At 32.6% G+C, this 15,833-nt stretch overlaps 1 protein-coding gene across 2 annotated transcripts; it reads right to left on the bottom strand.

Annotated features, from left to right (window-relative positions):
- Positions 1 to 1,056: 1,056 nt before the first annotated feature.
- On the bottom strand, positions 1,057 to 15,320 carry LOC117912066 (armadillo repeat-containing protein 7). Of its 2 annotated transcripts, XM_034826520.1 has the most exons (8): positions 15,190 to 15,319; positions 14,805 to 15,054; positions 13,678 to 13,754; positions 12,771 to 12,807; positions 3,222 to 3,295; positions 3,031 to 3,124; positions 2,776 to 2,858; positions 1,057 to 1,394 (listed from the first exon to the last, which is right to left on the bottom strand). In XM_034826520.1, the coding sequence occupies exons 3-8, from the start codon at positions 13,747 to 13,749 to the stop codon at positions 1,221 to 1,223; spliced, it is 534 nt and encodes a 177-aa protein (XP_034682411.1). In that variant the 5' UTR covers positions 13,750 to 13,754; positions 14,805 to 15,054; positions 15,190 to 15,319; the 3' UTR covers positions 1,057 to 1,220. The 2 variants fall into 2 exon arrangements, with proteins under 2 accessions (XP_034682411.1, XP_034682412.1); XM_034826521.1 differs by lacking the exon at positions 14,805 to 15,054 and having other exon boundaries at positions 15,190 to 15,320.
- Between the last annotated feature and the right edge of the window lie 513 nt (positions 15,321 to 15,833).

The following is a 15,833-nucleotide window of genomic DNA, read 5'->3' as shown; positions in this document are numbered from 1 at the left end:
CTTGTGACAAAAAACGAGTGTATTAGTTCTTTTGGTGCTTAGTAGGGAAATTGATGAAGCTCTTTTTTTTTGGTGTGAAACCCCTTTTCCCGTACGAAGTTTCTGGAGTTTTTCTCTGATTTTTTAATTTTCTTCCCCCCTCCTCTCTTGATGGAAGACACCTCTATTTATAGGTGTAGATAGGGAATTTGAATTTCAACTTCCCCAATTTTAGTTGTTTAATTCAAAGGATTTAACTCCTTAATTTTAGCAAATTTTCTTCTCTGTGAGGAGGTTTTAATAATAATAATAATTTTCTTATTATTATTATCCTTTTTATAGTCGGAGATTTGGAAAACTTATTCATAAGAGGATATATATATATATATATTTTAAAACCGAATTAGTGATAATTTAATCCACTAATTTTTTTATGTCTACATATATATTTTCAAATTCTTTAATTTAATATAAAAAGAAAACAAAATTTAAGAAATATATATATAATTTATTAACTTCAAAAAAAAATTTAAACTTAATTTTTTTAAAAAACTTTTTTCCTTTACTCTTCCTTTTTTTTTTTCAGCTGGAATTTTCAGAAACCAATGACTATTTTATAAATTTTCCAACTAGATGATGCTAAAAAAGAAATTCATCTCAGTGAAAATTAGAAAAAAAGAAATCATAAAAATGATTGAAAACAATAGTCGAGTAATCCAGATGCTTTCAAAACAAGAATCTGTCATTTAAACTAGAATTTAGAGTTCAAGGCAAGAGTTGATGCAGAAGAAAATGAAGGGGCTGTGATTTCCTATAAAAATTACTATTTTTTTTTTTTGGAAAAAAAAAAAAATTTACAAACAGAATACATGAATCATATCTAACCTTCTACCCTTTGTCCACTAAAATACTCATTTATAGGACTTCCCTTCCCCATTTCCGCAATAGCTTTATTTATTTGTAAGTATTATTATTATAATTATTATTTGCTGCCATTTTATGCCACAAAACCCTCTCAATCTCCTTGTCAAAGAATGGAAATACTATTAGGTTTGGGTTTAGGCCAATATCCCAATCTATTGAAAAAAGTTTATATTATTAACATAAACAATCAACTAAAATTGGGGTATATTTGGGATTGATTGTGATAATAGAGTCATAGTTGTGATATAAAACATACCACAATGGATCTTCCATATGAGTATCATGTTGTGGAGAGGAAGGGCTGCTGCTTCCTGTCACTAGACTTGGGAGACATGCTTATCTAAAAAGGCCTTGGCCAGATTACTGAAGTTTACACTCACCGATCCAGCTGCAGCATACTTCTTGATGACATCCACCACTTCTGGCCTCACAATCTCTTCTTTGTTTGATTCATTACAGATATAGTACAATGCCCCAATACCATAATTTACCTACCAATACATACAATTTGTCATGGTTAATTCATTGAAAGATGTAATGACAACTCAGCTCAACACAATCATAATGACATCTTAGGCTTAGGTAAGAAAGCTCAGGGTTTTTTACATTAACATTATAAGACACTGTTACTACCCCGCGACTTTTGATCTTTCTAATTTTTCAACATATCAAAATTTTCTGTCTTTGAACACTTTGGAGGGATACAGAGAAAAATGGAATGTAATGAAAATCATTTAAAAACTTATACATCTTTTAAATCTTCATTCTAAATAAAAGAGAAATAAAATTGGAGAAACAAGAAAAAGTTTGTTGAGTTAAATTTTATATTTTACTTCACTTTTTATTTTCTTCCCTCATGCTTTCCTCAAACCTCCCATGATCCAAATTGAACCTTACAGAATTGGTTGCCTTCACCTACCTACGTTACCAAAGCTTTCCTTAAGAAAGATCACAATCCAATAAAAGCTAGCTTAGCCTGCATGTTTTGCTGGGTCAGCTTAAGACAAGTTGTAAAACATAAGCCATACTAGAATATTACCCCTAGTCAGCCAAGCACATCCACAGTTTGCCAATACACATTTGAAATTTAGGCTCACAAATGCATAATACTTTATTAATGACTATGACACTGAAACTTGGGATTACTACAATATGCTTAGCACATACTAGGTTTTTTCATAAATGGGTTGAACCAGCAAGCAATGTCCCAATCACTCAGGATCAAGTTTATAATCTATGTTTGAGATTCTTTTATGACTGGCTCTCAACCTGGCATTGATAATGCCAAATTTCTAAGAGGCCAACTAGTTGTAAGGTAGGACCTGCCATGGTTCTTGGAAAATAATTGACAAGCACAGAAAGATTAGCCTACCAATTATGCATTTGGAGTAATCGTATATGTTCTGTTTGCAGCCTAGAAAATGCCAAAAATTTGAATCCTCTAATCACTAGGAGGCATGTCAAGCCAGCAAGACGGTCCCAACATTCTGAAAGCAATGCATTTGTTCATAGTTTGAACTTGGATGATTCAATGTTATTGCTCGCAGTGTCAGCAAAAAGAAATAGTAAACAAGAAAATGTTCCAAGACTCAAAACAAAAAATTAAATCCCAGAGATCAACCGATCTAGCTTTACAATGCTCACAGGTAATGGGAATGAGTGCAGTAAGAATGCATTCATGGTTAGTTTCCTTTTAAATTGAGCTGGGATGGTCATCAATTTTTGTTTCTTAATACTGCATTGGGCATATATTACAATGTGCTTTCTGTAATCTGTCCAATGTTAATGGTCCTAAATTTGATTTGCAACAAACTACACCTTATATGAAGTATAAAAATCAAAAAACAAATAAACCATAAGTAATTCACTTACAGTGTTTCTAACTGGGCTTGATAAGCATTGAATGATAAGAGGGATTCCACCACAATTAGTGATAACTGCAGCATTTTCTGGATCTGCACAAGAGAGAAGTAAAATATATATATATATATAACACCATGTTCATGCACAAAACATACGCCAATTCATTACTTCAAAACATGAGAAACACCTTGTCTATTTTAGCAAAATCTATGTATGTTCAGGGTTACCCAAGGATCAACCATACATTTGGATCACAGGGCTTACCAGCACAAGAGTTGCAGATCCCTCCAACCCCAAATTCAACAAGTTTTTCATTTGGTTCTGTTATGCAGTCTAGGAAAAGTTCCAAAACATTGAGCTGTTAAGATCAGAAAAAAAAAAAAAATTACATGCCAAATAGGGGCAGCAACAATATAGTTCATAATTGCCATCAATTATTTCCAAGAGACTCTAACCTGGCGCAAGAAGTTGTAATTGTAAGGATCATAGGCAAAGTTTGCCAAATTAGCAGCAATCCTCTCTTTTGTTTCTGCACCAAGAAGATCCATTGGTTAGTGATTTTACCAAAACATATGCTTTGGAAGGAATCAAGGGAAAATAAGTACACCTTGAGACAGAATGATTCCTGAGACTTTATGGCACTCATTTGAGAATTAATAATTATGGATCCTATATTGCTTGTCCTATTTAAAAATCAGAAATAACCCACAAAAGGTATCTTTTAATTAATTTGATTCTCTTAGTTTTGCAAAGATTTTTGGCTAATCTTCGTCTGAATATAACTCATCTTGTTTAAAAACTCCTCTAAAAAATTCTAGGTTCCAAGTATTGCAGTCCATCCCTTTTTCAGAAACAATAAATAATCAGCTGTTAGGAGAGAGATACATACACAATTCCACCTGGTATAATCAAGTTCATATATATCATTAACTCAATTCTTGTTTTTCATTTTATTTTATTTATGTTTAAATAAGTTCTTGAAATTAACAGGGAAAATCAATTTATATTTCCTTTAAAATAACTTTCTTCTTTAAACTTTATTTCCTAAAAATAGGGGGAAAAGCAAACAAATTTCTCTAAGTGCTTTCTGTTTTCTTGTTTTTGAGAACAGAAAATTGCTCTCAGAAAACAAAACCAAACATGTTATTTTTCTATAAATACATGAAAATTCTTCAAAGTAAAACTTGACAAAACCCCTTAGGATGTTTTGTGGCAAAGCAAGACCTCGCTAGTGTGGAGCAAGAATGCACAAGAGCAAGTGAACCACGATTAGATGGGACAATTTCTTCTTGTACTCATTCTGACTTCTAATTTGATTTGATGGACCATGATTGTCCAGTGTTTTTTTTCCTCTCTTTGGCATTTTCCATGTAGTTCTTATGTCCTTTCTTTAATTTGTTATACCCAATTGATTTTGTAACTACTTGATTAGCTTCTATTAGGCAAAGGAACATGTGGAATTAAAATAGGCTTAACATAATAGGGAGGTAACTTGAATTATTTTGAGATTTAGCAACCTTAAGGTTTTTAATAGTAACCTATTCAATCCCTAACCCATCTCAACCTGTCCAAATTACCAAGGATTCTTACATACGTTGTCAAAGAAAGGTTCACCATATAGGGCTTAAAATTCAAGGGTGATTCTGCCACTATCAATGGTAGTATAGATCTACAAAGAGAAGGTGTTTTTATACCCCAACTTTCACTCTTCAATGAGGTATAACCAAGCATATCAGAAGCCCAAATGAGGTTGTTTCCAAAATCCAGACAAAAAGTGTGGATGATGATCTAAAATGGATCATAGACACCAATGGTTGGCTCCATAAATGGTTTTGAAAAACAAATAAAGTGATGCAGGTCCAATGAACCAATGAGGACTACAACTTTGTGACCAACTTATCAAAAAAAAAAAAAAACTTTGTGACCACAACTCCCAAGGGTTTTAATTAAAACTTCAATGCCCTTGCAATCTAGAAAAGAAACATTCTAAGTTGTCCAGTTCCCAATTGTTCAAATGCTTAGAGGAACAGGAATTCCAATGACCCTCTTCACTTGTCTAGTCTGATCAGTCCGCCATCCATGCCTCTTTCAATACTCAGGCATACAATGAGAGGAAGGATACACAAAAAGAATAATCTCCACAAGATCTATCTTTCCAAAACTTCACCCTCCTCCCGTTACCCAAGGAAAAGGATACTTTATTGTTAAAGAGATCTCAATCCTTTCCCATATCTTATCATAACCCAACCTCATACCCATCTCTCACTTCACAAGACTGCCACTCCCCTTCTTCCTTCCTGTATTTTCCACCTATGACCTTCCAAAGAGCTTTCCTTTTGGATATATATCGTAAACTCCACTTAAAAAGAAGGGACTTGTTAGGCGAAGGGAGGCATCTCACACCCTAACCCCCTTCCTCTTGCCTATGCAAGTAATAGAGCCCTTCCACCTCATCCCCAATCACCACTTAAGTAAAAGGGCCACCTGAAAGAGACCCAAGTCGGTAGATGGAAGTTCTCCCACCTTACAACCTATTTCTAAGGCTAACTCCACATTATCAACCATTTCAATTGGAATCAAGTCACTCTTCTCTAAGTTTATTTTCAGCCTCGAGATGACTTCAAATTGCATGAGTAGCCAACTTAAATATAGAGAAAAAGGATCCCTTTGTCTCAGAGCCCTAGAGTTTTGAAAAAAGCCAAAAGGGGTGTCATTAACAAGAATAGAGAACTTTGCTACAAATATTCATCATTTAATCTATTCAATCTATTTTTGACTAAATTCGAATCTTTTTCAGAATTGATAGCAAAAAAACCCTAATTAACATGATCATTTATATCCTTTCAATATGTCAAGCTTACACAACTCCATAGGCATCATTTTTCAATGTATAGCCTTATTAGCTATAAGCACTGAATCCATAATTTGTCTTCCCTCTAAGAAAGCATTATGGGACTTGTGTACCTCTTGTCCCACCACCTTCTTTAGTCCAATAGCCAATACTTTAGCTAGAAGCTTATGTAGAACACCCCATCAAACTTATAAACCTGGAATCTTTTAGATCTTTTGTCCTTCTTTTCTTTAGGATTAACATAAAAAAAGATATGGCATTGAGGCTTTTTTGAAACAGTCCATGTTCATGAAAATCTCTAAAAAACTCATCATCTTTTTCCTTCAAAAAATTCCAACTAAACAACTAGGATGCCATAGAGAACCCATCTTGGCTTAGAGCTTTGTCCTCATTTAAGTCTAAAAAAGCACTGAACACCTCTTTCTTTGGAAACAACTCCTCTAATTTTTTACCTTTTTGCATGTCTAAAATGTCAAAATACATTTCATTGATGCCAAGTCCCTAATCCATTAGATCAGATAATAGGTTAAAGAAAGCCTAAGGCACCCCTTCCTTAATCTCATCCTCCTCTGTTAACCAAACCTCATTAACTTTAATCTTAGCTAGAAAGTTCTTTCTTGGGTGTGCCATTTTATGCATGGTTTAAAGTATTGACCAAGTGTGGTATGACTTAGCCAAGTCATATCTACCTTGGCCCTTTCTGCACCAAGTGATACCTGATATCATCTCAAACATAGACTCAATCACAAATTAGTTAAACTCAGTTGACTCGGTTGAGATTCTAAGTTGACTCCATTGAATCATCCGAATTCCCAAAAGTAAATAAATAAATAAATAAAATCATTTTTTCCTTTCAAATCACAACAAAAGAACAACAAATAGGATCCAAACCTGAGAAAACTCTAAAACAATAGCAATTCTTCTCAAAAGGAAGAGCTTTTCAAGAATCGAGACCTATGACCCATGATGAAGAGGACGAAAGACATCAATCTAACCCATAATTGAGTTTTGGAGGTGAATAAGACAAGAAGGTTGAGGGCATTTCATCACTAAACTTACAATGATCACAGATATGGGGAACCTCCATGTTGGCGGTGCTGCTATGGTGATTGATGTGGTGAGAAACATCAAATCAGTTTCCTCTATTGACAGCGAACATGATCGCTGCATGTTAGCTTCTCCTCTCTATGCTTTTAGTCTCTGTGATGTCATTGGTGTGATATAAATTATATTAGTTTAGATAATGTATTATTTTATATGGTAATGCTAGCATATATGGTGTATTATTTTATATGTTTATTTATTATTAACGATTGAAACCATTTAATTTATAATTATACTAACATATTAAAATCATTTAATTAACAATATATTATACTTTGTTTGATAAATATATTTTTATATTCATATTTAATTGTAAAATATTGTAATCATTTAATCCAAACTAAAAATGGAATTAATGATTGAATTGTAAGTCTTTTAGTAAAAATATCACTGTATTTGAAATAAATAATTTTTAATTCTTAATATTATCATAAATTACTCTCTACGGATGCTTTTATAATTATTTAAACAATGCTAAATGTGAGAATTTTGTTTTATTAGTTTTTTTAAGCTTATTTAATTATATTTATTTTCTAAAACTACCTATCAAAAAAAAAAAAAAAATTCCTATTTTCTAAAACTTTTCATAATATTTTTATAATTCTTTTAACTTTTTAACTATCTTATTTTGCATATTACTTAATACTGAACTAAGACATCAAGATCGATGTACCTTGAGATCCTCTGAATCAATGGTTGATACAACTTTGAACCACGATTTTATGGAAGAATGTAATGTTTCCATCACCCTACTTTAATCAAATCACCCATAATTTCTACCTCTAGGAAGCTCCTTTTGTAAGGGCCCATTTTTTATGCTCCTCTTCTTCAGATATGACACCCTCCCTCACCTTGGAATCCCTAAATCTCTCCTAGTTAAAGACCATCTCATTTCGAATCACAACATTGCCAAACATCTCTTTATTCTAACCTTTGAGTTTGATTTCAATGCTTTCCATTTCACAACCAAAATGAAACTATAATATCCTTTAATATTATACCCCAACCAAAGCCGTCCAACTTAAACCACATATTTTCAAACCTAAAAAAAAGGGTAGAGCCTCTTCTCATCCCATCCCCATCTAGCAGAATAGGCAGACGATCCTGAAAAGTACCCATAAGAAGACTAATAAGGTCAATATCTCAAATTCCAAATGTTAACAACCAAGTTGAAACTATTAGAGTTGAAGACAGTGAGACCTTTAAGCATTTTCATGCAAAGCTAAGGGACCTAAACAACTCACACTACAATCTAGGAGAGAGGAAACATAAACCTACATTTTGAAATGAGTACTAATGAAGGACAGAAGATGGAAGTAGGGCAAACCATTATATAAGGTTTTAAGGGTGCATAGAGTGACAAAGAGTTATAAGAAGCCCATCCCAATATGGAATGCAAAGACATATCATCCTACCCAAGAAGAATCCTCTTCTAAGTTTCTTTGCATAGAGAATTTGAGAATGAATTGTGCATCATTCATTAATGACAGTCAAGATATATATATATATATATATATATATATATATATATATATATATATAAACAACTCATAGTGGGTCATAAATTAAAAGTTTGGCAAGTAGCAAGATAAGTAATGAAGATAAAGATGTTTCAAAAAAAACAATGTAAGTGGAAGATATGAAAATTGAGGTAGCAACTATTACCCACCACCAACATGACCAACAACAACAATAATAATGCAACATAATAAAATCAATGAGTCACTTCTTATAAGTATCAAGAATTTCTTTTTGATGACAATGATGATGATAAACACATCACAAACCATGTAGTAATTGTTTGCTTTAGGCTTACTAGCCCTCATGTGAATCTACACATATTAAATGAATCGCTCCTTATAAGTGTCAAGAACTTCTACTTCTAAATGATGTGGGACATCATATTCACCTTCTTTTGCATACATCACATTTTCATCATAGCCCATAGTATTAATGGGTGGCCAAACTCCAAACATTTCAAACTAAATATTGGCTTTAATAAGGATTAAAAAAATCGAAAAATATTGTTGATATGTCAACGATATTTTGGGTGTCAATGGGCACAAAAGTGACATATGGGGGAGATATATCCATCAGCCGAAGTATCGGTTATTTTATGGAAATTTCACCGATATGTCGGTATATATTGATGTTTTTGTCGATTTTTTAGGAATTTCCCGAATTTTTTGGTTGGTCAAACTCGGTTGACTTACCCAAACTGACGCACAAGCCTTGGTCAAACCTGGTTAAACCTCAAAAATCAGCCCTAGAGGGGATTTGAACCCAAGACAAAAGGTTCAAAGTGAACCAAGGTAGACACTGAGGCAAGCTTGCCTTCAATGTTACATAGGCCCAATATATATATATATATATATATATATAATTTCGTTCTAAAAACAAAATATTAATAAATAAATTAAATCCAATTATTTTATTTTTAAATTGTATTTAATTGATTACAAAATATATAAAAACTATCATAATAATTTTTTTTAATTAGTCTTTTTTATATCATTTATATATTTATTAAATATGAAAAATTTAAAATACTAAAAAAAATTATACATATTAAATTTTTTAATTAAATAGATCATAATTTTAATATATTATAATTAAATGTCACAATATTATTTGAAAATAATATTTGATGTAACTTAAGAATGAATATATACTTATAAAATTCATATTTCTTATTGATGAACATGATATTATTGTCAAATATGATAAATTATATCATTCATATATCAATTTCTTCAACAAAACAATTTCAAAATGTCTATTATTACTTTTTATATCATTTATTAAAGTTGTTTTTCAATGTTTTCATGAGTTTTGATCAATTTTCACCCACCAATATTTTGTGTCAAAATCCACCAATATTGCTTGATATATCCGTAAAATCGAGTTATCGATATATTCGTTAAAACCAACATTTTCATCCTTGGGCTTTAATGCACTTATCACTATCTAGATAGAGATTGTTACTTTTGGGCTCATTGACACTTATGACTTAAAAAGCATCTACACATACTAGATGAGTCGTCCATTATAAGTATCAAGAATTCTTTTCTCAAGCAATATATCATATCACATTTAAAATTAGGTGTATTTTGTCAAAGAATCGTGTGACAAGCAAAGATAATTAGGAATGATCTTCTATCATCTAATGAAATGAAGATTACCAAACTATTTATCATGCTTTAATCACATGGTCATGATTCATCCACCAGATTTAGGTTTGTACCTCCTTAGAGCTCAATGATACAAAGGCATAAGTAGTTCATGACACTTATAAGGGACGACTCATCTAGTATGTCTAGACACATTTAAAGTTTGAAGGGCTAGTGGACCCAAAACAAACAATATCTACACAGATTGTGACAAATGGTATTAAAGTTGTTTCTTAGCTGAATATGTACGAAGTTTGCCCACCCATGAACACTTTGGACCATGAAGGTGGCATCATGCCTACATAAGAAGATGAATGAGAAGAGAAGTTCCTGACACGTATAAGGGACAACTTGTCTGATACACGCAGATGCATCTAACAGCCTTTGAGAACTAATTGCCTAAAACACACAATATCTACACAGGTCATAACAAAATGGTATCAAAGTGCTAGGATATAATTTGTAGCTTTTCAAAGCTGGTTTTGAGTTCAGGTATGAGTGGCACAGAATGCATTTAATAAATAACCTGAAGTTGAAACCTCGGCGCGCTTTTTGGCACTTTTCAATACAATTGCTTCTTATCTATCAAAAAAAAAAAAAAAAAAAACTGAAGTTCAAGATGAGAGAAGTGAAAACCAGCTGTTTTATGAAGAGTGGTAGACATTTTCAGTAACGTCATTCTGTTGATATGTGAATGTGATATGACATAAAAGCTGATTCAAGTACCTTTAGCAGCAAGAAGAGCACAAATCCATGGTAAAGTAACCTCAAAATGACAATCCTTAAGATTTTTTGAGTCTGTTTGGAATTATGGTGGTGAAATCTGTGTCTGAGATGAAGGGAAGGTTGGGGTATTAATACAAACTCTGCATTAGTTCATGATGCAATCATCCCTGAATGTTAAACTTAAGGGATAGCCTGGGGTATTGGCTCTGAATAGACAAGGTGTGTGTAACCAGGCGTATACAAAACAATTAGAAGACTTTCAGCCAACTTAAGACATAAGGATTTGTCAAAGGCTCTAGGATGAGTGCCACCCTCAACATGGCAGCACTGCATCAGCAACAAAACCTGCCAATATAGCTGTAAGCTAGTTGTACAGTTCTACACTTCTGAGCTAGTGGACCCTAAACAAACCAAGCATCCAGGGATTAAAATTATATCCAAGCTGCTTGCATTCTTTTCAGATCCTTACGTAAGGCTAAAGGTAACTCATTTGGAGCGGAATTAACCTCAAATCCAGACTATTGATTCTTTCAGTTTGGAAATCCTACTGAGAGAAATCCATTCTTGGGATACACTGCATCACTCCACCTAAAGACCTTCCTCTCAAGCTGCTCTGCTCTGGCCTCAACCAGGAAGCCTCATTATCCATTTAGTTGACTTCCTCTTAACCAAGATACAACAATACCAGAGAATATGGTTTGTATTCATCAGTAAAGACAAGGCCCAAGTATAGATAGAATGAGAATATAGTGGATACTATAGTAGACTTACAATTAGCATGCTGTGTAATATCTTCATAATATCCAACAGGCTAAGAGTCGCACCAACAGGCTAACAACACCTACTTGGCCAAGTGGACTGTTGGAATATTCTCCTATACAATTCATATTATTTTTGTCAATAGCGCTAAACTTACTACTTTTTGTTCCACCATTATCTAAATGCCATAACCTAACATATGCAGAACTAATATAAAAAAAAAAAAAAAAATTTGAAATCATATATCTGGTGCCTGTTATGAGCAGAAATTATTAGTCTTCTGTAATGATGAAGCTGCAAATCATCAATACCCATAAGACTTCCTAAGTCTCCAATAATTTGTTGTGCAACTATACTACCTTGCTACAGTGGATGGCTTTATCCAGCTTTGTAACACTATCATGTACCTCTTTTTTACATGGACATACAGTCTTGTTTTATTGAGGTTAAAAAAAATGAAACACAAGATGAAACAATGATTAGGCTCCTCTTTGATTGGACTCTTCTCACAATCAGTATCAAACAATATGTCAAACCGTTACTTTTAGCATGTGTATTTGTCAATGATTCCAATTCTAGGGTGGATGAATGAGAGGAAAAAAAATTTCTATTTTGTCATTAAAAGGCTCTAATGGTCCACTTTGTATTAGTGGCTTTCAGTTCAGTGCAGAGATGTATTTAGTGCTTTTAACATTTGTATATGTGAGACACCAAATAGCCAGTTAGAGACCATTAATGTCATAGATACAGCATAAGCCTCTTCTAGACATAAATAGAACACTCGAGCACAATGATTTAGGTTCAAACAAGAAAACTGTTGTCCATGTGCTTATAGGATTTTTATAACCAATAATCATATATAGCCACTATTGGACAACTAATTTCCCTAAAACTCAATAAATTAGGGGAAATAAACATGCACTAAAATTTGAACTCATGACCATCACAACTCAACTCTGCTCTAATCCTATGTTGGAAAACCAATTTTTCTAGAGGCTTGAGTTAGTAGGATTTGGAGCCAGTGATGTACATCATGTTCTCTAACAACAACAATATATATATATATATATATATATATATATAAAATCACAAACCTTTTCTAAAATTCACAAATATGTTATTACTAGAAAATGAAGCTTTTTCTTTTCTTTTCTTCCCCTCTCTTTCTCCCTCTCTTCTTCTTCTTCTTTTTTGGTTTGTTTGTTAGTTCCCATACTCTGGGAGAGAGAAAAGATGAATCATAAATGTAACTCTGCCTATAGCTACTATATTGCAAGCAAACTTATCCAACCTTCTTTATTTATAAAGATTTTGTGCAAAATTTATTCAGCACTAAAAATGAATGATCAAAGATGATACACAAATGACTAGAGCATAATCTAAATGCAGTATACCTTCATTAGTTGCATTCTGAAATTGACTCACCAATTCCTGGAACAAGAATGGTAAACTGAATGTTGGTGTAATACATTAGAAGCCAATCATAAACTATTAATATTCTCTTACTTAGCCTGATATATCCTGTCTATCTTTCTGATCAAAAGTTAATTATCTTAGGTATATCTTGTCTATCTTTCTCATCAAAAGTTAATGATCTTAGGTATATCTTGTCTATCTTTCCCATCAAAAGTTAATGGTCTTAGAAGACCCTAAGAATAGGGTTAAATCCAAGAGAAGGCATGTCATTAACAAAGAAATTAAAAGTCAGGTTTAGTCCTGGAAAGTTAAGAGTGGAAAAATAGAAGGAATATAGCTATAAAAGAAAAATAAAAATTATTGAGTAATGCATTTTCCTATACTTTTCACTTTTTTAAGGAAAGTAGGGAGGAAAATCTTTTCTTTAGTATTTTTCCTTACCTTCTTCCATATGACCCAAACATACGAAAATTAGTTTCCTTAATATGGGTGCACACTCATGGAACCATAATTAAGTCAGCATTTTTGTATAAGCCATAATTAATAGCATATGATCAATGTATCCAGAAAAAGTTTAATGAATAAGAATGCCAGAGGTTGATTTATTTGATGTAGAAATCAAAATTGTTGTCATACTCTGACTTCCAAACTGAATAATATGAACAAAGGTACATGCTGTTAAAGCTTTGTACCCTTCATCATCTAGTAGTGATCAATCCAGATAGAGTGATACAGGGAGATACCAAATGCTAAAGAGCTTCTGTATCAGTTGATATAAATTGCATTTTGGATAATCCGCAGTAATGTCTCTAACAGGGATATTATAAAATCGATAAAAATCTTATGTTTCAATTGAGAAAGAAAAACCATGTTCAAGAAAGGTACCTGAAGGTACTGCACCCTTGGAGTTCCATATCTTCCAGTACGTTCTTCCTGCCTTCTCTTATTGGTAAACATGTAAGCTATGGCAATTAAAAAATGTAAGTCATAAAGTTGAACTGGCTGATTTGTAGAGATTTAGAAGCATTGAATCCTGTGTAAAGATGTAAATTTGTTGAAATTCAAGAATAATTGTAAAGTTGAACTGGCAGTTTTGAAAATCCAACCCATCTCATACATGCTTTGAATTCGCACAAGTCAAAACAGAACCCATCATATATTATCAAGATTTAAACATAGAAGGCTCAAAACAAAGAGAACAAAACAACTAACAAAAATTTTCATATATTCAGCTGGTTTCAACAACACCCAGTGAACATGTAAATGTCCAAATTGAATTGGTTCAGATATGAAAAGTTAAAAAATAATTTGCACAAGAAAACATTAATACATATGTACAGAAATATATAATTTTCAGAAACATACAAGAATTTTCAAAAATTATTTTTGAACAGAAAACTGTTCATTTCTGAACCAAGCAAACAAGACAATTCCTGATGATATGTATAATTTGCACAGCCAAGGCAAATGCAATTTCTGTACCACAAGTTATGATCTTTAGACCACAAAGGAAGTATGTATATGCCAATTATGGTGAACTGTAAAAAACTAAAATAAAATAAAGTATAAATGTATAGATGTTCTATTTTGTAATATCTAAAATGCATGCGAACCTCAAAATGAAATTGAAATTCCTTCCTCACGGAACAAACCTAACAATTTAACCAAAACCCATGAAAACCCCCTCAAATTTCAATAAACAAAACGCCACATTTAAGCAGAGTAAAAAACAGATTCGAATAATTTGGCACAAAAAACCCAAATTTCTTTAAAAAAAAAAAAAAAAAAAACAGAAAACCAAGGGTATGAATTTTCCATTTCCGCAAGCCTCAATATCATCTCTCATAAATTGCCCCAAATTAATGTAGAGAACCCAACTCGTCAATAACTAAACAAATTATCACCACAGATGACCAAAGAGTAGGATCCAAAACAAATTACATTACATGAAAAATAAAGAACAAATGCAAGTATGAAGATGGAACCATAAAGATTTTAGATTAAAATCATACCCACAATCACAAGTTTGGAAGGTGTTTTTTTTTTTTTTTGCAGATGAGAAATTAAAATCTTTTGCAGAGGGGAGCTAGGCAGAGTTATGTAACGAGGGAGACGATGAAAGCTTTTGAAAGTGGTAGCAGCTTTGAACAACAGTGGCGGAGTTGAACGGCGATGGTGTTGAACGGCCGCTGCAGCACTGAACGACGGGGACAGCACCGAACGGTGGAAGAATCTTGAACTAGGGCTTGGGATTTTTGCTCTCTGTCCAAGAATAGCATGGAAAGAGACAAATGGCAAAGATGACATTTTTTTTAAGTTATGTATATATTAGTAAAAAAAATCGAAAATCGTGAATGAAGATTTGGATGAATATCAAACAGAGAGTGAGAGAGTCACCGGCTGTTCGTTGTCGGCGGTGGTTGTCTCCGGTTAAGGCATTCCTTCGAATGGGAAGGGAAGTGATGTCGAAGTTTAAACCGGGACGAGTCCAATTCTACACTTCATACAGCCGCGCCATGCTCCGGTCGAACGGACCGTGGGTGTTTTTCTTCCCAAAACATCCCTAATAATATCACCTATTTTCCCTCACATTTATATCTTTATTTTATATTTTATCACGTAAACGGTTATTTAATAAAATTAATACTAAATTAATTTTTAAAACTTATTTAATAAAAACATAAAATTAATACTAAATTAATTTTTAAAAACTTATTTAATAAAAACTATAAAAATGTTATAATTGTAGTAATGAATGTCACCACATTAATGTTAATTAAGTATTATCTATAACTTCCATTAATACTCATTAATGGAAACCATTAATGTTATTTATGAGTTTCATTAATATTCATTAATGAGGATATTAATGAAAGTCATTTGAAAAGCCTATAAAATGGCTTCCCGTCTCCTATAATACACATCCCGAGAAAAAAAAGAAAAGTTATTCCCCTCATTCTCTCTCTCTTTCTTTCATTCTCTCAACTCTCTTCTCTGATTTCTTATTCCCTATTATATATCAAAATATATTTCATTTCTAC

Source organism: Vitis riparia, chromosome 4, assembly GCF_004353265.1.
Source record: "Vitis riparia cultivar Riparia Gloire de Montpellier isolate 1030 chromosome 4, EGFV_Vit.rip_1.0, whole genome shotgun sequence".
NCBI lineage: Eukaryota > Viridiplantae > Streptophyta > Magnoliopsida > Vitales > Vitaceae > Vitis > Vitis riparia.
The sequence above is the reverse complement of the archived record's forward strand: the minus strand, read 5'-3'. Positions and strand labels throughout refer to the sequence as shown.

What these genes read in the sequence shown, in the direction of transcription:
- LOC117912066 (XM_034826521.1), bottom strand. Translation starts at nt 13,749, where the DNA reads ATGTTTACCAATAAGAGAAGGCAGGAAGAACGTACTGGAAGATATGGA. An exon ending in CAAGGGTGCAGTACCTTCAG is followed by an intron (nt 12,808 to 13,677) that starts GTACCTTTCTTG and finishes TTCTTGTTCCAG; the next exon opens with GAATTGGTGAGTCAATTTCA. An exon ending in CAAGCCCAGTTAGAAACACT is followed by an intron (nt 1,395 to 2,775) that starts GTAAGTGAATTA and finishes ATGTATTGGTAG; the next exon opens with GTAAATTATGGTATTGGGGC.